Here is a 22,720-nt window from a genome sequence, read left to right on the forward strand (position 1 = left end):
ATTTAATTTGGAAGTTGCCGCAGTAAGCAGTAATGTTTCGTGGTGTGTTTGGCTCTGGCCTCAAACCCAAAGGTCATGGATACAGAAGCTAGTGTAACACTTGTGATTTCTCCCATGACGTATGAATGTTCTCCGTTTCCCTGACCATATGAGAGATTTATAGCAGTTTTCAGCCTATAACAGGATATTTGCCAACATCCTCGTTCAAAGTAATTAACTCACACGCTGTGGTTCAGGGACTTTTCTTTCTTGTAAAGCTGATAATTGCTCACACTGTCAAGAAATTCCTTGCTTATATGAAACACGAATATTTGTCATCGGTTTACAAAAGCCAGAACAATGACCCCTGTTTACAGGCAGTAGAACTCTCTCTCCACCTTTGCCCCCTATTTATGTAAGATTAATTTTAATTCTCTCCCCTTGTCTCCGTCTAGGCCTCTCACGTGGTCTGTTCCCTTGAGGCTTTTTATTCTGTATCTTGTATTGATTTTTTTAGTACCTTGGTTCTTCGTGGCTTTCTAGCTTCTTACGCTTTAGAACTGTTGGCTCCACTCCTAACCCCCAAGCTGCAGGACTACCCCTTGGTCGATTTATTTAAAAATATTTGAATAATAAAAGTCATTCTAACTCTGTAGAAGCGATTTGTTTCTCCGAGGTGTTGTTACTCGCCTGCAAATCTGCACGTCAGCACAACCCAGAAGGCACCCAACGACAGTTCGTCTGTTGCAAAATGTGTAAAAGTCGCTTAAATTTAAAAATGTTGTGCACTTGGACCCAAACCGCGTCTCAGAGGTATAAACTTTATTGTTTACGTTCTGGAGTAGAGGGACGTGGCGCTGTGGCGCTGAGACATTGACCTTTCATGGTAACAGTATCGTGTTTGTCGGTTTACGAACCTGTGAATTAATTGAAGCGGTGCAGGTCCGTAGACAGTAGGGCCAATCCAGTCTCCATGTCAGTAGCCAGCAGGACATGCTTAAGGCGTGCGAAAGCTTAAGGACTGTTTATGGCAGCACTGGATATCATGACATAAATTCTAGATCGCATGCGTGAAAAAAGTTATTACAGTTAAAAGTTCACTACAATTGTGTCTCTTGATTGATCCGTAGATCACATTTCGATCTCCATTGCCCTTATTGGTGTGGTTCTGTAGGCGTGTTATAAAGCACTGTCTTGCTTCTCCTCCTCATCGTTCTTTGAACTGCAAAGATAGTAATCGTCGATTTAGACGGAAATATTGTGAATAGTGGTGTCAGTAAGGACCTGGAAATTACTGTGATCGTTTTGGTAGTAATTACTAACCCTGAATTTATTTCCGGAGTCTGAAGAAAGAACTGGACATAGAAGATGGCTGTCTTCTGGGTTGTAGCGCAGTGTAGTCTGGTAGAAGTTTTGTCGTCCTGATGATGGAGGCAGCAAGGATCTTTGAAACGTTGGTAAACTTCTACCAGACTACTACACGGCTCTACAGACCAGAAGACAGTCATCTTCGGAATCACAGCCGTATGAGCTCTCGGAAAAACTTGGTCACCAGAGACGTAGACTAGAGGAACACTGATAAGCTTTGTTAGGACAGCCGATAACCCGCCCGCCCACATTTTAACTGTGTGTGTTGAGTCTTGTGACCCGATGTTGTTGTAAAGCAGTCGGTACTCCTGCTTCGTATTCCGGATACCATATTTATTTACTGGTTTTCCGTAGTTTCGCTTAGCATTTTTCGGGCAAAAATTTTGAATAGTTACTTCGTATAGTAAACGATCGCCCTTTTACTTAACCTGTTGTTATTCATTTTTTCCTGTTATTCGAAGCCTTTGTGTTGTTGACATATTCATTATTTTCGAGGTAATGTAACAATTATAAGCACGAAAATGTTTTTTTTATTTCTTCGTTTGGATGTTGTAATTCATACGTAATATGTGGCCAGAGATCATAAACATGCGTATAGATGTTTTATGCAACATGTGTATGAGTGAAAATTAGTCATGGCGACATTATAAAACTTTCCATAGATATGTGGCGATTTTCTGTTCACTGGCATGGAGACCTTACCACTTTTGTTGCAAGTTTAGTTTCTACTCAGGCTACTTTTAATGTACCGCCCTTTTACGCAAAGAATCCAAGGTTTTCCGCAAGTGTGTAGTGTGGGAAAGTAAATATTTGGTTTTCTTTCTTTTAACTTCATCAATTATTCATTTTATTTGCGTGTGTTTGTCATGCAAATTAAAGTATCCATAAGTGACAACAAAGTAATAAATGTAGGAAGCTTAAGGACAGTTATGTGAGCCATGTTTTCAGTCACGTCTCTAAAAGTGTTGTTAAGGTTTTGCTTTGCGTTAAATAGATTCCCCTTTCTTTTGCCTTTACATGAGCCATGTCACATCACGTCAGTTTGAGCCCCATTCCCCCGTGTAGAGTGGTATGGGCGTGGCCCAATGTGGGGCACCTAGCTTGCATCAAGTTAATTACACTGCATTCTGCAGTCATCTTTCATTATAATGTAAAGGGACTGGACTATTGAAATAGCAGTCTTGAAGTTGGGGCTCATTAGCACTTCAGAAATGTGTAGCTGATCATTTTCTAAGACAGGTTTTTGTGTTTGTAATGAAAAGGAAGACAGACAAACACAGAAAATGTTATATTACTTATTGTTGTTGGTGTTTATTTATAACTAATAACATTTGCATTATGTATTTTTCAAATGTGTTGTTGCAAAGCTGTTCACAGTACATAGAAGTCAGAAATTAACTTTCCTTTTATTTTGTTAAATATTCAATGGCAGAAAAAGTTTGAATTGAAAGTCACAGTGACATCCATGTGCATAATGTATGAAGGTATTTTGTGATGAACCATTTTTAGAAAGCTAATCAAATTCAATGTGAGGTGTATATGTGGTATTGGGGTGCATTGGCCTGACACAAACAAGATTTGATCTTGCCTGACAGTTTTTAATGTTAATCCTTCCAATTCAAAATTATGTTCAAATACATTTAGCAGTTTGAGGTCAAACATGTACGCAGAAAATGAACCGAAGTAACCTCTCTTTATCCCTTTCTCCCGCTCTATTATTTATTTATTTATTTCAAGCAAACCGTGTTTTAAGGGAATTTGAATTGCATTTATAATAATTGAATAGACCAGTGGATCTCAACGGGTGTGCGTCAAGAGCTTTTTCCAAGTGCACTGCAAGGCTTTGAATATAAGAATGATTACGTAAAATTTTATATGGAGATAAAAAAATCAAATAATTGTTTTCACATTATCTGTAACTGGGTATGTTTTAGAAATTGGTTAAACTTGTTTATTTTTCTGTTTTTTTTTTTTATAATTTTTATACATACAATAAATTACATTACTTAGAAATACTCATATAAAAGGGCCTTTTTGTTAGTTCTCTATTCTGGTTCAAGGAATATTCCAGGTATGCCATGAGCACCGGAGGTTGTGAACCCCTGGAATAGATACTTAGATTCTAATAGGAAACATAATCTCAAAGCTTGTATTTGCATCAGTTTTGTATTTTGTTGTGTAAATGGACATATTCTCTACAGTACCGCCATAAGTACTCTGATGAGCATCAATACATTTTCTAGTAAAGTAAACGTGTGTTTCAGGCTTTCTCCCCAAACCACAAATATGTTGTGTCTGTTGGTTCACAACATGACATGATAGTGAATGTGTGGGACTGGCGTTCGAATGTGAAGGTTGCTTCTAACAAAGTGTCTGCCAAGGTGAAAGCGGTATCATTTGCTGAAAATGGGAACTATTTTGTCACAGTTGGTAATAGACATGTCAAGTTTTGGTACCTGGAATATTCACGGTCTGCTAAGGTAAGTTTCAGTATATAATTCTACAGAATCTCTTAATTTGCCTCAAATAATGCAAGTAGGTACTACATGGTTACAGTCTGTTGTTAAAATTAATACATCAGCATTTAAGCAAGTGAGTATTCTAAGATTATGTAATTCCTGGAATTGTAGATGTCTGTACATTCTATTTTTGCTACATTCAGATGTAGTCGTTTCCTTGCACGCTTCTTTAAAATATGGCACATGCCTTCTGGCCCAGCAAAGATAATTAGGATGTGAAATATAACGGAATATTTTTCTGTGCGAATAACACTGTAGAGCACTTCTTAGGCATAAGATAACATTGCTGAATGACAGCAAATTTAATGATGTTCATACTGACAGCAGTTGGGTTTTGCACTATCAGTACACTTAAATTTTACATTGTCTACTAGACCAAAATATTTTTCAGATAAAAGCTATAGTTGTCAACCTTATCAAATGGGAAAAGGTGATTTAAACCCTAAGTTTCTTCATGTTTTCTTTCTGTGTCCAGGATTTCTTCATTCCATTGTTTTCTATCAATGTATACATTGGTATATTTCATCTGAATTTATTCTCTATATATCAGGGACAGTTTTTTAATATTATTTTCACAGATACTGGTGATATATGGAACATACAATTTTTTTTCTGAGTTTGTATTGTATTGTGTGTAAGGTGGAATGTTTTTGTAGAAGTGGATGTCTAGTTATGTGTGTAGGGTGTTCTATGGAGTGCACTTGTTTATGTGTATTTTGTTGTAATTGTGTAGTGTAAGGACCACTGCCACCGGGTGCAAACCCAGTTGCAGTAAATAAATCATAATAATAATAATAAAAGAATCTTTCTGTACTCAGTAGTGTTCTAAGAAGTATCAGCTGTGCTGTTTCCAGTCTTTTATTGTGTCTTTCCTTCATTACTCAAGACACTTTACTATGTTTGATTTCTTGCATGTAAAAAGCGTGGTGTAAAGAATGCATGCTGATCAGAATGTAACTGGTATTAATCAGTTTATGTTTCAAATTTAATACAATAATTTATTTACCGTCTATACACAAACTTAAAAATGTTGTTAAAATTACTTAAAATTTATAACATTTTTTCATTAGATACTAGATCTTGTTACATTTTATATTGACGACATGTTTCGATGTGTATTACACCATCATCAGGTCTATCAATTTTAAAAACTGTTTTAAAAACTGTTGCTTATATTGATTTGTTTGATTTTTAAGTCTCTTCAAACAAATCAATATAAGCAAAGCAAGATGTGCAACAGTTTTTAAAACAGTTTTTAAAATTGATAGACCTGATGATGGTGTAATACACATCGAAACATGTCGTCAATATAAAATGTAACAAGATCTAGTATCTAATGAAAAAATGTTATAAATTTTAAGTAATTTTAACAACATTTTTAAGTTTGTGTATAGACGGTAAATAAATTATTGTATTAATAAACACAAACATGACGCAATTAAGATATAAAAAAATATAAAAAAAGATATAAAAAAGTTTCAAATTTAATTTCAGTACAAAGAACCTGTGCCACTAATGGGTCGTTCGGCTATCTTGGGTGAACAGCGAAACAATTATTTCTGTGATGTTGCCTGTGGTAGGGGTGATATGGGTGACTCAACATATGCCATCACGAAGTCAGGATTGTTGTGTGAATTTAACAATAGAAGACTGTTGGATAAATGGGTTGAGTTGAGGGTAAGTATTTTTATGTGATGCTTATCAGACATCCAAGTAACATGTTAGGTATGTAACTCCCAGGTATAAGTGGAAGAGAAGTATTAGCCATTAAGAATGTTATGTTCCTTTATACATTGTGTTCTAGATATATTTATCAGAGAATGAAAAATTTGGAATCAGATTAATGTTTTCTTCCTCTTAATATGAGGTGCAGTAATAAAGGACATATAAATTAATACATTACATCATTTTATGGTGCGGCAACTTTAAATGTTGTAGCAAAGGGTTTAGATTTAAACTAGCGCGTAGATAAAGTAAATTTTGTGAACATATTACATCATACGAGGTGCGATCGGAAAGTTTCAAGACTGTGTCAATCGAGGGCGAACCGGATGTAGTACGAGCGTCTGCCGCTAGGGTGTGCGGCCTACATTCATAGTGAATCAGTGTGCCAGCCGGCATCATCGAATTAGCATTTGTTTCTTAGTTACGGGCGTTTTGGTAGTGCATTACACCGACCCTCCTGCGATTTCGGAATGGCGTGTGCATCAAATTTTGCCAAAGACTCGCCAGAACGGCTACGGAAACCTATGAAATGCTAAAGCAAGCATTTGGGGAGTCCGCAATGGGTCGTGCACAAACTTTTGTGTGGCATTCACGTTTTAAAAATGGCCGAACCTCTGTCGATGATGACGAGCATTCTGGACGACCATCTTCGAGCACAACGCCCGAAAATGTTACGAAGATTCGGCAGGCCATTCACGAAGATCGACGTCGTACCATCAACGACTTGTGCGACATTGTTGGGATAGGCTATGGGACCTGTCAGCTGATTCTAAAGGAAGAACTCCACATGCGACGCATCGCAGCCAAGTTTGTGCCAAGGCTCCTGTCTGAGGACCAGAAGCAGAATCGACTTTTCGTTTGTCAGGAGCTCAAAGATCTTGCAAGAACCGACCCCAACTTCCTTTCTAAGCTCTGTGTGACTTCTTCCTCTTCCCAAAGATGAAAATTCAGCTAAAGGGAAGGAGATTTGAGATGATAGAAGAGATTCAGGCAGAATCGCAGATGGTGCTTGACAGGCTGACAAAGAAAGATTTCCAGGGATGCTTCCAGGCTTGGCAGCGGCGCTGGGATCGTTGTGTTCACTCCCAGGGGAACTACTTCGAGGGTGATGGATGAATTTAATACCTGAGATAAGTGTACGGGTTTTTATACGCGCGGTCTTGAAACCTTTCGATCGCACCTCGTATATCCCTACCAATGAAACAAAAAAAATAAGTACTGAGATGTAATGAATTGCTTTATCTCCAAATCTGTTGAAAAATGGATTTTGGGTTATATTCACATACATTCAGTTCTGTTAGGTATTTTACTGGAAGCTGTATGCTATTATTTGTTAAACTGGAAAGCTAAAAATTTTCTTGCCTACTGTTTCCATTATCTTGTGCATGGTGAGTGAGTGTATTTCTGGAGCCCTTCCTACAGGCAATCTTAGCCCTCTGGTGCAACATTCACATTATCTGTATTCTAATGTTATGAGTTCATTTAATTTAAGCACTCTTTATATAATATGCATTTAGATTTCCTTTGTTATGTTGTGTTAGTTACAGCAGAGAAATAATTTGTATCTTCGCCGTGATTTGCATTACTCACAAAATTTTTCTTTTGTAGTATTTAATTACTGTATGTTCACTTTAAATTTATAATGTTTTGTTTCAGACAACAAGTGCTAATTGTATGGCTGTCGGAGAGAACTTCATCTTCATTGGCTGTGCTGAGGGAATTGTTAGATGTTTTAGTCCTGCAACCCTCCAGTTTGTTACCACATTGCCCAGGACACACTACCTCGGTGTGGATGTGGCTCAAGGACTCTCCATTAGGTCCGTAGTATTTGAGTAATAAATCTTCTTTCACTGTGCTTTTGAACTTAAAATTTGTCAGCTGCAGCTGGAAATTCATCAGATTCACCTTGTATCTTGACCCCCCCCCCTTTTCTCCCCCTCAGGGTCAAGTTTTTGCAAATTCAGGTTGTCTCGTGAAATGTCTGTCAAACGGGCAGTCATTCACTGGCTGATTTTGAGTTTGGCACACTCTTCATGGGATACTGTATATATTTTTAATATCTTAATCTATGCTGTAAGGATAAGTATTGTTGGTTTGTCTTACATAAATCATAATGCATCCTTCATGGTTCATGAGATATTCATGCAGTCCTCATTATGTGTGGGAATGTAAAAAGAACTACAGTGATATCATAAATTCGCATGAGCCAAGAAGATTGGTAAAAACTCAACTGGAGGAACCAAGAGAATAATATCACTGTTGGTCTTCCAGGCTGTAACACCATGTGGGCACTGTAGTGACATCACTCTTTCAGAGGAACATACTGCCTCCATCTTCAACCTTGAAGGTGAATTTAACCCTTAAGATGGAGTAAATACATTCATCTGAAACATTGGTAAGGGGTCCGCAGTGGCCACGCGGTCTGAGGCGTGGGCCTTGTGCTGCTTGGTCACTGGGACCGTGGGTTCGAATCCCACTCAAGCCATGGATGTTTGTCCGCATTTTTCTGTGTTGTGCTGTCCTGTGTACAGGTAGAGGCCTTGCAACGGGCCGATCCTTCGTCCAAGGAGTCCTACCAAATGTTTATAGATCGAGCCAACGAAAAGTTGGGACCCGCAGTGCTCAGGCACTTGAAGAACAGGTCGTTCCCAGTATCCCAGAAACATTGGTTAACAGCTACAAGCCTACATGGCATTAGTACAAAGAATACCACAGTTGATAAGTTTAGTTTTGAAACATGCACATGCTAAATGTCATTGAAATCTATGTTTAATTTCAGTCACATGGCTACACATCCAAATAATGCCAAATACCCTGATGCTGTGGCTCTGGCATTTGATCAACATAATCTGAAGCTGTCATGTATATATAATGATCACAGCTTGTATGTGTGGGATGTTCGAGATATCAAACGTGTGAGTGACATATTTGACCATTTCTTTGTACTATAAATAAAAAGTTAATTTCATACTGTTCTGTGGTTAGTCTTGAATTTAAGATGGTGAATGCTGCCAAGCCACCTGGTACCCTCGTTATGATATGTTTCTGTCTTCGACTCTTCAGTGAAACCAATTCAAAATGTACAGTAATTTGATTTTCTGGTTGTGAAATAAATGAAACAGTTTATCTTTCATGTAAGCCTACTTGTGGCTATGACAACATAGAAAAAATGCAGATAGCATAATACTTAGAAAGTCTGTGAATTTCTGAATTCGGGATTGTGCAGTAGAAGTAGAGACAAGTTGCAGGAAGTGTGTTTGGGCAAATTTTATATTTATCAAAACTGTAATTGCTGTATGTGAAAAACGGATTTTCCCTTCAGACAGTCCTGTGGATATCAGAGCATTAATATGACACATAATGATTAAATTCAACTAATTAGGTTCTTTGAATTTAATCATATTGATTAAATTTTTGCAGGTCGGCAAATCTCACTCATTCCTGTTTCACTCTGCGTGTATATGGGGTGTTGAGATGTTTCCTCCTTTAGAGCATGAAGGTAGTGGCATGTCACCAGCAATGCCTCCAGGTTCGTTTATCACCTGCTCAAGCGATGATACAATTAGGGTGTGGAACCTGGAACCTAATCTGCCACCAGACAATGACACAATGTATAAAAGAAACATCTACAGTAATGTAAGTATTCAGAATTTAAGATTATTGAATTTTAACATGTAGTTATAGGCGATTACCTCCTTTTCTGTTTATTATTCTTCGTTCTTTTCTTTCTCTTTGCCTTTTTCTGCACACTGTAAATTATGGGGTTGTGATCTCTTGTTCATTTAGACCATCTTTCCTTAGGTCTGCAAGAGTCTCATTTCCATGTGTAAAGATTAAATACATCTCTCTAAGATCCTAGAGATACCCGTGCTTTGTGATAAATACAGTACAGTTATGGTAATTCATTGGTCTTTCTCCAATGATATTGTATTTTATTGTAATTTATTTGCTAATTTAATGAAAATTAACATTTGAGAAGAAATTCCAGTTTGTATACATATCCATGTGTTTCATGTTCATGTTTGTTTGTTTTATCCCCTTCCCTCCCAAGTTTATGGACACTAAGGAACATTGTGCAATTAAGAAATTGAGGTCCCAGCAATTTGTTTTATTAAACTTGAATTCTGTAACATTGTATTGCATGTTACTGTATTTCATGCTGAAACAGGTGACTCACCTGTGACACTGAAATTTTACTACAGGAACTGCTGAAGGTGCTGTATGTTGATCCTGAGCTCACTTACCTTAAAGACTTAGAGTTGTCAGGTGCAAGTACTACAGAGAAGAGTGACAGTTCATATGATGGTCGCAATGGTGTGAGATCTATACGCATCAGCCCAGATGGCAAACATCTTGCATCAGGGGACAGAGCTGGTAACATTAGGTATGCACCTGAGATTTTGGGTTTATGTGATAAAAATCGAACTGTCGCATTAGCACTATTGCTTTATGTTTTAGAGGTCACTAATTTGAATCTCAGGTGGAAAGTTGACTCTTCTAAAAAAATTTATGTTTTTCTTCAGCTTCTGCATGCAAATGCTTGGACTGTAAGTTCCATATTTTTTCGTTTCTTACCATTTATTCTTATTGAACTTCTTTTAATGTCTTATTTTTGTCAAAAGAACTAGAAATATGATTTTCATATTCCCAGCTTGTGTTTGAAGTTAAAACTTTAGGTTTCGCACATTTATTAAAAGTCTTCCATTTAGGTCATTCTTCATTAAATTTTGTGCTGCAGTGTACTAGATTTAGTTGGTGGTGTGGATGTCTTACATTTGACTACTTTGTTTCTTCCATGTTTCATATAAGATGTTTTGAAAATTTCTTCTCTAGAATTCATGAGTTACATAACCTCCAAGAGCTGTGTCGGATAGAAGCCCACGATGCAGAAGTACTCTGCCTTGAGTACAGTCGGCATGATAGTGGACATCGTCTACTTGCTTCTGCTTCTAGGGATCGTCTCATACATGTCTTTAGTGTAGATGAGGTAATGCGTACTGAATTAACTGAAGTTTAGTTGTTAATACACATCATAAAACTTAGAAAATGGAAGCAGAAATAATGTGAAAATATGTAGAACTGGAAACTGTTACCTTACTGTTGAAGATTTAATGAATAAATTACAATTTTTAGAATGATTAAAAAGAAAACATATTACTTGCGTCTATTGGTATGTGAGATAGAAACTTGCACGTGGACTAAGAGAGATGTAAGTGGATTAAAAGCCACATGTGACATTTCTGTGGAATGTTAGGAATCGAGCGAGTAGGGATGAATCCAAAACCAGGGCTATCGGGAATTACTGTGTTGAATAAATGAGCACTAGGACAAGGGACATGATAAACAAAGTAAGGGGATATATACAGAAGAGATAAGGACAATACTGGACACAGATACAAGAGGATCAATTGTGGGAGGCTTAGAGAAAAGTGGAGAACAATTTGTATCATAAGCTGACCCAGACTGGTGGAAATATGAATATGTGGTGATGGTGTAGTAAAGGGATGTATTCTGAAGTTTATTCTTTTTTCTTCCCATGACACTTATTTTTTTCTGCTTTATTGCAGGAATATAACTTTGTTCAAACACTTGATGATCATTCGTCTTCTATAACAGCTGTCCGTTTTCTGAATACCCATGACCACCTGCAAATGGTGTCATGTGGAGCTGATAAGTCCATCATATTTAGACAATTACAAGGGGTAAGCATCAGTATATTATGTAATCTATTTTGTATGCCTCTTCCTGAGATATTGTAAGAATAAAATAATTATGTTGGAGAAACCTTTTTTATCATAGAATATATAACATTGACAATGAATACTAACTGGGGAATAAAAAAGTAATGCTTTTCTGATATAGTGTTTGTATTAAGGGCCCCTCAGAAATTACCTGTATTCTGATGACAGTTTGTGCCACCTGTACCTAGTAGGTAGCAGCATGAGCTTGGTTCACGTGAGAGTGGAAGTGAGCTTGTAGTGTATGATGTGAGGAAAAAGATCAGATTCCATGAGTTGTTGAAAATCCCCAGCAAGTGTTATAAACTGAAGAAGGAAGGCTTATGGACCCATGTCATGTCATATAAAACTGTTTGTTGGTTGGTAAATGCCATTAACACTTGAGTGGGAATATTGCATTTTGATGATAGACAAGTTGTGAATATATTAATTTTACCCAGAACTGAAACAACAAAGTTCAGAGTTGAGATCCCCTATCTCATCATTGTAAGAAGATTATATTGTGCAATCAGGGTGCTTTGTAAGTGCTGCTCTCAATTTACTTCACTTGTTTGGTGGCTAGTAATTGTTATGTTTGTCACAGTTGTACGCCTTGAACTTTTGCAGACTCCTGGTGGAACACAGTGCCAATTTTCAAGAGGCCACAACATTGCTGGTAAGACAACATTGTATGACATGGAAGTGGATTCAGGACAGAAACACATCTTGACTGCTTGTCAGGATCGCAATATCCGTGTCTACAATGTTAGTAGTGGGAAACACAGCAAAACATACAAGGGTTCAGTAGGTGAAGATGGCTCCCTTATTAAGGTCAGTGTTTATTTTTAATACAATATGTCATTTTAATATTACATAATGAGGCATTTCATAATTTATGACACTCTAAATGTAGTATCCTGTAAGTTCTGTCTCATAAGGGAAATTTATTCACACACTAATGATATAACTAGTTGTTGCATGATGTGTTGGAACCATACTTGAATATCATGCCACTTGGAAAGTGAAGTAGATTTCAGTTTCAACAGAATGGAACACCACCTCATATGAGATTCAAAACTGTTTTGATGAAGTTCTCCATAGGCAATCAATTCATCACATAATTAGACTTTTTTTTCCTTGGGAGGTGTCTTAAGTCTGCAGTTTACATAAACTGCCCATGTATAATGGAAGTCCTGAAAGTGAATATCTGCACTCTTTGTGCAGAAGTCCATTCTGCATGTGCGTGTGTGTGTGCAGTAGTTATGTTTATTTCATCTGTATATGCAAACAACAGAATGGATATCAGTTCGAACATTCATTTTGCCTCTAATCTTTTCCTATGAGACATTCTTGTGGGATTTTCATTGTTCCTGAGCTTAAGTACCATGCAGTAAAAGTGTATTTGTAAATGGAGGTAAAGCTCCATTCATTTTTAACCTCAGAAATACATGTAAGTGGGTGGTCAGCTTCATGTTTCTGCTGTTTTATCCCCAGGGCCCATTAGATACGAGGCTGTGTTGGCCCCAGAGCTAATCCGGGTGTAGTAGCACCCCTGCCAGGAACATAGGAAAAGGAGAATTAGTAGACACAAAAGTTGTTCTACCTTCTGAATGCTATAGATTCATTTAGCATGTTTTACATCATCATATTCTCATCTGCAAGATACATAATAAGACATGAACAAAATCTGCCACACAGACTGCATGTTATATTTAAAAAGTGCACATCGCAGTGTGTGTAACTGCAGATAGGCCAGCTGCACCTAGCCACTCTTTGGAGGCATTGGGACTTCTCTAATGATCTTTACATTTAGAATGTTGGTGTGTCCCACTTGAGCTCCTGTCTGATGTGTCATTTAGGTTGAGTTTGACATTATTGTCTAAAATTAATTAACAATTTTTTTGTTTTAAACAACACACAATGTTCCACAGTCTGCCATTTGATGTAACTAAATTTTCAGTTAGATATTTGTGCTGTTTCATTCTCCCTAGACACAAATAACTGCATCTACTGATGACTTGGTCAATAAAGCAAGGCTTATGCATTGCTGACAATAATGTTAAAAATTTTAGAAACTTGTACATGTTAGGACAGTTTATAACAGTGTTATCAATGCAAAGACTGTTAAAAACCATTTATGTGTCAGTTGTCATCAAAGCAAGCTGTAGGTAGCCTCTGTCAGTCTTAATTTTCACAATCACTACCATTGGGACTAGTATAGTCTATGTAACTGGTGTTTTTACCACAGAAATGTATTTATTTATTTACCTTGCTGACAGTCAGATTCCACAGACGTACATAACAATGTCACCAGAGGTGTTTACCACAAGTAAACTTTCCTACTCATTTACAAAAATATTGTGTGAAGATTCTGCTATTGATTTATTTCTTTGTAGGTTGTGTTGGATGGCAGTGGAATCTATTCAGCCACAAGTTGTACAGACAAGACTCTGTGTGTGTATGACTATTATTCAGGTGAATGTATGGCAACAATGTTTGGTCATTCTGAACTGGTAACTGGTCTTCGGTTCACTAATGACTGTCGACGACTGGTGTCTGCATCTGGTGATGGCTGTATTTTTGTGTGGAAGGTCCCACATGATATGGTGGTCACTATGCATGCTCGCCTAGCACAGCAAGCAGCTCGTGCTGGAAGGCGAATAGCGGCCCAGATACCAAATGGACTGCATCTTGATAATGAGCACTTTGGCCCACCGCCGCCAGATTTCCTGGATCCTAATGCGAATAGTGTGGAGCAGCCAGATTACAGGTTAGAAACTATTTTCTTTCTTCTCCTTCCCACCTCCTCCCCACCTCTCTTTCTGCATCTAACCCTTTCAGCATCAACAACATTGGTGGGGAAATTTCTAAAAGTATTTTTTACTGCTCACAGATAGATTTGTACAGAAATAAATGGTGCTTCCATTTGAAACACTTATTGACACCTACAACAATGTCTTATGCCATTAAGTCAATGTTGCAGATGGGCAGGTTTGTTGTGTAACAGCCATATTGTTTGCCGTAGGTTTAGTGTAGGTCAGTTACCATTGTGGGCCAAGAAGCAGATGGCAGACAACAGCTCTCCTCCAGCAAGTCTCACAAACCGTCAGATGGACCTGCCAAAAGGGCGGTGGGCTCAGCGGCTGGATGCAGGTGGTATCACTGTGAAGTCAGTATATGACAGTGATAGCATCATTCAGATTCCATTAGGACAGGGTAAGTGTGTTCTAAAATATGATTTATTATTGCAGACACTTTAATATCTTTAAACAATTGCTTATTGTTTTGTGTGTACTTGGCTGAGATATCTGTTTTCCATTTTCTGTCTTGGTATCTAAATCATTTTTGTCAAAGTACATATATTATTATGTCCTCTAATATGTTAATAATTACTCTCTTATGATATTCTCCGATATTTTGTTACTTTGTAACTGCATCTTAGGGACTATGTTTTAACCCTTTACATTAATACTAGACATAAACTTCATCCACACACTAGAATGGGGAAAAAGTTTAAAAATCCAGGTCAAAATAACTTTTTTGTTTATTTATGATTATAATTTGGAGAAATTTGTTTGTAATAACAATATTTCTTACAGTTTTATAATTATAGCTTATGTCAATTCATATGTTGACCAGATAAGTCTGTGGTGAAAATTGCATACTTCAGATTTATTTAATTTTTAGTTTGTGTTTTTCATTCCAGTGCACCTCAAATTAATGATGATCTGCTACTGTACTTCCATATGCAACCACATAGTCATTATTCAGAACATTAATATATTGTTGCACATACCTACATTTCAGTCAGTTGATGTTAGGTAGTGAATTTAAATATATCTTTCATCTAAATGTGTACTAATACTCCTTTCTTTCTTCTTCTTTCTAAACTGTTTTCATTATTGTCTCCAGAAAAGAGGCTGGACTCAGATGGCTCAAAAGACAGTTCCATTGACAGTGGTACAGAAGTGCGTCATTATACAGACTTCCGCCGTGAAACCATGATTATATCAAAACAGGTACTAAGCCATTCACTTTTAAAATACAAAATAGTGGGACTATTGGGTGAAAGGTGGATTTATGGAAACCAGCCACCATAGTACAATTAGTAGTTAGTCCGAAGGAGAGTGACAACGAAAATTCCAACACAGATTTGGGATCAAAGATGAGGCAGACATTGAATAACTCGGTAATTATTTCACTGCAGTGACTCTTTTCCCCTAATGATTTAAATTAAATTATTAGTCTGGTTTTTATTTTTTTGTTTGCTCTGTTATCAGCAGTGAACATGGGAAGTTCCATTTATGACATGTAAAAATAGAACTTTCCATTTCTTCCATATTTAATTTCTTCATAGAATTCCTCATAAAATATGCAAAGGCTATGATGTTATTTTATGTCCACTAAACAGAAAATCTTGTAATTTTCCTCTATTTCAAGAGTTTATTTGTGTTTGAACAGGCTACTACGTCAGATAATTCACTACAGTGCTGTCACTAGATTTGTGGTAGTATAGTATGTATAGTAGTATGTATATACTAAAATAACACTGTAACAGAATGTGATAATTGTCATGCTAGCAGTGGTAGTTTGTGGCGGTATAGTTGTAGTACTTAGTAACAATACCTACGTAACCATTGAGCATAATCCTTCTTATATTTGCAGCAGCATCACTAGTAATAGTAATATGTTTAATGTGTTTAATATTTTACAGGGTGGAAGAGAGAATTCTGACTTTGTACCTTGTCCTGAGAGTTACCAGGAACTAACTAATGGCCAGCCTATTAAACAGGTATTTTATTAACTCCCTGTTAGTATTGGCCACTACCATGCATTTCCCAGTATTACAAAATATACATGTATTTGTTGTCTTCACAGTATTGTATATAGTAGCAGTATTTTTATAACATTTCAGCACTAAATGTTTCTGTATTGAAGATATTGGAACACCATCATTATTGTTGTTGTTGTTGTTACTGTTAGTTTTCTTGAGGTGAAGAATGGTAGTTTATTGTAACTTTTTTTGTTTTGTTTTTGTAGATTTGTATAGTTAATAATAGAGAATCCTGCATGTCTTTTCACATGTCATTGTTACTAATTTTCTGAAGTAGCAATAAATATGGTTTTTCTCTTACATTGGAGAATATGGCTTGCAGGTGTCAAGCAGCAAAGTAACGTTAACAAGGGGAAGTGACATCACAGATCTTACACGAAATCGCCACCTTACAGATGATAGTAGCATTGGCAGTTATAAGTTTGAGGTGAGTTTTAAGATTTAATCACATTTATGTCAACCTATTATCCAGTTAATTAATGAATTAACTAGTTGCCTCACTGATTAAGCATCCATATAAGAGACAAAGTTATTTTATTCGCAAACACTTATTAGTCTGTCACAGTTTATATAGTCTTCTGAATTGTAACCTGTACTACTGGAAGAAGCATCTATCACCAATCTGCCACCATATAATGGTAATGTTTGTGAGTTGTTGTCTTTGGTGTATCTGCTTAACAAGATTCTGTTCTTTGTGCACAGATGTGTGATTTTGGTTCAGTACACTTCAAAACAAAGTAAAAACACTGTGTTACATTGCAGTGTCTGGTCTAAAATCATTGATTCTTGATAAGGTTCAGCTATTGATTATAGCATAGTGCTGGTTTGATATTTTTAGGAACAAAATTGTTTTTTAAGGAATAAAAAAACTTATTCTCATAAATACTTTAGTTGTAGTAGGTGCAGGTTGTAGGTGTTCTCGAGGGATGCCTGTGACTTCTGGTAAGTTTTAAGCAGTGTTTACCATATTCACAACCGGCTTGCTTTCAGCTGTTGTTTTGCATTGCTTCTGTGAAGTTACTCACATTGTTAACTTATAATTTGCATTGTTGTTCAGCCATTCACCTTTCTCTGGTTGTTATATAGTCATTGACATTGGGATTATCAAAATATTGTTATTCTTTGTTTTTACAGCTTGAGTTTTGCATGTCTTTTGTTATTGCAGTCTTCAGGAATTTGGAGAAAGATCATGTACATACACAGATTTTGTGTCAAATATGTATTATAGCATGAGCCGGGATGGCTCAGTCAGTATAGTGACTAGCTACGGGCTGGACGACCGGGGTTCGATCCCCGACAGGGGCAGGGGATTTTTCCTCTAGACTCTGCGTCCAGACTAGCTCTGATGCCCACCCAACCTCCTCTACAATGGGTACCGGGATCCTTTCCCGGGGGTAAAGCCGGCCGGGGCGTGATGCTGACCACTCACCCCATCTTGTGCCAAGGTCAAGAAAAAGTAGGAGCTATACCTCCGCTCCGCCCAAGGGCCTATATGGCACGTAGCGGGACAAACTTTACTTTATGTATTATAGCAGTGATGAGCAACCAGTGTTCCATGGCACACTGGTGTGCCACAAAATTTTCACCTCATATTATAATTACAGTGAAACCTCGATGCATCGTTTTCGGCGGGGGTGGGAAATAAAAACGATAGATGCGGGAAAACGATAGATGCGGGAAAGCATTAAAAATTAAAAAAAAAAAAAACAATGTTTCTCTTTCAAAGTTACTTCTTTTTACCAAAAAAGTCTTTAATGGACAACTGGTTTGTCGAAACTTTACGTTTTAGACCAAACAGAGTACTTTCCACGTTCAAAATGTTTTCCTCGTCACGTTCGCTAATATTATGGGCATAAAAGAACGACTTCACTTTTGCCAATGCAGCGTGTGCTTCGGCAAAACTCGGCACAGCTTCGGGCTCGCATTCGTCGTCTTCCTCACCGCTCCCACCCCCTTCGCGATCGTCACACAACTCATCAATCGTGTCGACTCCGCATGTATTTAGCAAGCTCGCTGTCTACTGCCGCGTAGTCACCAAATTTAACCACGTCTTTCACGACGCCAAATCTATTCCAGTCTTCGTGAAAGCCATCATGCTCATCCACACTGACGTTAGAGTCTGCTTCTGCGCGAAGTTCACACCCGTAGCCACCTTTGTGAAAACAATTCAGAACAGTTGGTTGGGAGACATGCCGCCAAGCTGCCACTGTGAAATGAATTGCTTGTAGCACGTCAATTTTCATGTTGACATCCTTCCCAGCATCCATTGCACATACAGCTGTTTGCACAAGGCGCTTTCTATACAACTGCTTGAAAGATTTTATGATGCCCAAATCAAGCGGTTGCAAGACGCTCGTGCAATTTGCTGGATACTGCACGACTTTCACATTTCGTAGAAATGTCGTGTCCTTCGGATGAGCGGCACAATTATCAACAAACAGCAAAATCTTTCTGCCTTGTGCGCCCATGGAGGCATCCAGAGAACTTAAAAACGCCGTAAAGATGTCTGTTGTCATCCAAGCCTTTTTGTTGGCGTGATATTTCACCGGAAGTTTTTTCATGTTTTTGAAACAACGCGGTTTTCGTGATTTTCCAACTACAATCGGAACCCGTTTGTCACTACCGTCACTGTTAACACACAGAAGAACAGTAATTCGGTGTTTTGCACGTATTCCCCCGTGGCAAGATTCACCTTTCAATGCCAGAGTCCTATCCGGGAGGGCGTTGTAGAAAAGTCCGGTCTCATCCGCATTATAAATGTCCCGCGGCTCATATCCCTCCAGCAGTGTTGGCAGTCTCTCGAGCCACAGCTCCGTTACTTCCACATCCACAGCAGCACTTTCGCCGGCTAACTTCTTGTAGACCATACCATGTCGTTCTTTAAACCTACTAATCCAGCCATTCGACGCTGCAAAATTTTCAATATTCAGTCTTGCGGCTATCGTCTTGGCTTTTTCCCGCAAGATGTTGCCATCAACAGGAATTCCTGAGGCCCGCGATTGCTGGTACCAAGTGAAGAGGACACTTTCTAGCTCACTGAAAGTTGATTTTCTTCCGGATTTCCTTTTTTTGCATGAATTACCGCACTTGAGAGTTTGTTTTCGGATTTCTTTCTTCTTTGCAACTATTGAATTTAAAGTAGATGGTGCTAATCCAAGGCGTTTAGCAATGTCGATTCTTTTTTCAAATGGATTCTTCTCCACTTCTTCTATGATTTTTAATCTTTCTTGAAGAGTTCTGACTTGCTTTAGTGGGCGAGACATGGTACAGGAATAATAACAAAATAATTAACAGGAGTAAGAGGAATAACAAAATATTTACGGGAACAACAACAAAAGTATAGACTGGAACAATAACAGGAAGAATGGAAGTACTGTTACTGCCGAACACGACGAAACGTAGCCGTAGAAGACACTGAACCACTGGCAACGAGATGAACCAGAAGAATGAAAAGTGCCGCCAGCCTTTCCTTTGTACTTGTAATAAAAGCATTTGTGAAGAAATTCACAGTGCACATGCCATTTGGCATCGCTGGAACGAAATATGAGTGCACCCTAATTAAAATCGTAAAATTTCTGACAATGAGCACCGCCATTCACTCCAACTATCACCCCTGCACCGCTGACCCCTCATTCCAAAAGGATCTGTGCTGGTTGGGCGACATAACAGGTTACCGCTACTGTGTATTCCAAAAAACATTGTGCGTCTTTCGGTATTAATTTATCTCAAAACCCAGCATTTTAATTTCTCAGAAACGATCATTGCGGGAAAATTGTTGGCCGGGACTAAGATTTTTGAACGATCGATGCGATAAAACGATAGTTCGAGGAACGATAGAAGCGGGAAAATGTAACATTATTTTATATGGGATGTATTCGGGACCGAACAAAACGGACGATGCATCCGGGAAAACGATAGTTCCGGGAACGATAGATAGAGGTTTCACTGTATAACCATAATGAGACACAGTTGTTAATCTTGTTTTCTGCTCTGTCTCAGTTTTCATTTTCTTTATTACAATTGGGCAGAGTGAGGACAGCCAAGATCTACCAAATGGAATTGGCAAGTGACACAACCACTTTGCAGCAAAACATGTATACCTCCCCTTTACTTTTATTTCCACTCTATGTATTTTTCTGCAGTCTATGAACATTTTTCAGTTGGGGTCGATTTATAAGAAGTTGTTGCGGCCAATCAATGCCATAAACCATCTAACACCCCCCCCCCCCCCCCACGGGATTGGTGTGCCACCATGACACTTCAACAATATTTAGTGTGCGATGAGTGTAGAAAGGTTGCGCAATACTGTATTATACTATTGGTTCACTTAGACACCGTCCAAGGGTGGTGAGAAATGTAAACATCCTAATTCATCTATTTTTATTGTTAATAAAATGTGTTTTAAATTTACTTGGCTCCCTCCTTATTGTATTATTCATTTTGGTGGTATGATGTATCTAAATCTGTTCAGGAGTGTCAAGTGTTTGAGAAAATTGCAAAGATGGGCAGTGTGATAGGGGAGCCACTGAAATATGTGTTCAGGGTGCCATTAGTGAAAAAAGAAGTTTAAAAGCACTGTATTGTATATTAAAACTTATGAATGTGTCCACAGTACACATCTGGTAGTGGGGGTCTACTAGTGGAAGTCATGGACAAAAACAGACTTCAGCTTTAATAATTATTATATATATTCTATGATCATAGCATCACAACTTCTTTCCAAAATGTTATGTTGACTCCCAAGAGCCATTTCTGACCTCCAGTTTTTCACAGACCCTGTCTGCCACAGACTCAGGATCATGTTTGCTAACATGATAGATGGTTGGGGTCTGCTTTGTAATGTGAGGAACAAAGCTCTTTTCATAACTGAGACTTTGGTACATATAGTGGGATAAAAGGCAGTGTTACTAAAGAAACAGTCTTATAGTTTTCGAAGTGAAGTCATTGTGTTTCGTGAATGTTGTGCCGTGTTTAATTGCAGGACATGGAAAGTACAGAGCATGACGGTGATGTGGAAGACTACTCTGAAGGGGAAGGAGAATCAACCGAACCAGAACATGGGGATCCTGTTATGTATTATCCACCTGCTGAGGAGACAGGAAGGTCAGATGTCAGAAAATACTTTGCTGTAGAATCATTTTTAAATACGAGGCGCGTCCACAAAGTAAGTTTCCCACTCGTCCCATAGCTAGCAAACCTTATATTGTGCGAAGCGACTGTGCGTACGTGATAGAGCAATGACATAGCATGGCGCATGCACTAACGGTACTTCCCGCGTTCTCACAGTAGCATCGTTGCAGCTGTTGAAGATGGAGGTTCTTATTCCAGCTCCCGCCGACTGTGAAGTGCGGTCAGTGATAAAGTTTTTGAATTCACAGAGCATAGCGCCGATCGAAATTCATCGTCAGCTGTGCCGGGTCTATGGGCCTAACGTCATGAGCAAGCAGATGGTGCGTCGCTGGTGCAGACAATTTTCAGCAGGTCGACAAAGTGTGCATGATGAGAAGCGCAGTGGGAGGCCATCCATCATTACAGACGACCTTGTGGAGCTTGTGCGGGAACGCATTATGGATAATCGTCGCTTCACAATTACGGAACTCAGCAGTCATTTCCCGCTCCTTGTTGTACAAAATTGTCACGGAGCACCTGTTGTTCAGGAAATTGTGCGCCAGGCGGGTGCCGAAGCAACTGACACCAGAACACAAAACAAAGCGCATGGAGTCAGCATTGACATTTCTGCAGCGGTACCATGATGACGGCGACGAGTTTCTGGATCGGATCATCACAGGTGATGAAACGTGGATTGCACACATTACCCCAGAAACCAAGCAGCAGTCAATGCATTGGCGTCACAGTGGATCTCCCTGTAAGACGAAATTCAAGCAGACGTCGGCGCGGAAAGTGATATGCACGGTGTTCTGGGACAGACGGGGCGTTCTCCACGTCGACTTCCTGACCAGAGGTGAGACGGTGAATGCTGAGCGTTACTGCGAAACACTGCAGAAATTGTGACGGGCCATTCAGAACAAGCGGCGCGGGATGCTTAGTGCCAGTATTGTCTTCCTGCACGATAACGCTAGGCCGCACACGGCTCGACGGACAGCAAGTCTCCTGCAGGAGTTTAGCTGGGAGGTGTTTAATCATTCACCCTACAGCCCGGACCTCGCTCCCAGTGATTTCCATCTTTTCCTACACCTCAAGAAATTCCTGTCCGGTCAGCGTCAGTGTTTTGAGAATGACAGAGAGGCGGAGATGGTTGTCACACAGTGGTTCCAATCCCAGGCGGCAGACTTCTACGACACAGGTATTCAAAAGTTGGTCCCACGTTATGACAAATGTCTCAATTCCGGTGGCGAATATGTTGAAAAATAGCTGGACACTTGCTGTATCTGTTGCAATAAATATTTCCATGAAATTGTGTTTTGTTTCTGTAAACGGCCCCAGGGAAACTTACTTTGTGGACGATCCTCGTAGAAGGAAGCTTTTTCCAGTTTTTGGTATGTGGCTGTAAACATTAAATGTTGACAAATTACTGTATTTCCTCCATTTTAAGGCAAACTTTTTCACAATTAACATTT

At 38.6% G+C, this 22,720-nt stretch overlaps 1 protein-coding gene across 8 annotated transcripts in view; it reads left to right on the forward strand.

Annotated features, from left to right (window-relative positions):
- The window catches only part of Wdr62 (WD repeat domain 62), a 120,256-nt gene that overhangs the window by 68,223 nt on the left and 29,313 nt on the right, over positions 1-22,720 (forward strand). For 5 of the 8 annotated variants that reach the window (XM_022070501.2, XM_022070502.2, XM_022070503.2 and 2 more), the window contains 15 exons: positions 3,612-3,827; positions 5,361-5,543; positions 7,248-7,408; positions 8,371-8,506; positions 9,012-9,227; positions 9,794-9,975; positions 10,425-10,578; positions 11,159-11,293; positions 11,936-12,139; positions 13,705-14,078; positions 14,334-14,524; positions 15,221-15,327; positions 16,023-16,100; positions 16,465-16,569; positions 21,124-21,245. In XM_022070501.2, coding sequence (XP_021926193.1) covers positions 3,612-3,827; positions 5,361-5,543; positions 7,248-7,408; positions 8,371-8,506; positions 9,012-9,227; positions 9,794-9,975; positions 10,425-10,578; positions 11,159-11,293; positions 11,936-12,139; positions 13,705-14,078; positions 14,334-14,524; positions 15,221-15,327; positions 16,023-16,100; positions 16,465-16,569; positions 21,124-21,245 — 2,564 coding nt within the window. The remainder of the gene's footprint in view (positions 1-3,611; positions 3,828-5,360; positions 5,544-7,247; positions 7,409-8,370; positions 8,507-9,011; positions 9,228-9,793; positions 9,976-10,424; positions 10,579-11,158; positions 11,294-11,935; positions 12,140-13,704; positions 14,079-14,333; positions 14,525-15,220; positions 15,328-16,022; positions 16,101-16,464; positions 16,570-21,123; positions 21,246-22,720) is intronic. The other 3 variants (XM_087351272.1, XM_022070506.2, XM_087351273.1) reach the window with 2 other exon arrangements.

Source organism: Zootermopsis nevadensis, unplaced genomic scaffold, assembly GCF_977971745.1.
Source record: "Zootermopsis nevadensis isolate Lab colony 2312 unplaced genomic scaffold, Znev_1.0 Znev_ptg000018l, whole genome shotgun sequence".
NCBI classification, from domain to species: Eukaryota; Metazoa; Arthropoda; class Insecta; order Blattodea; family Termopsidae; genus Zootermopsis; species Zootermopsis nevadensis.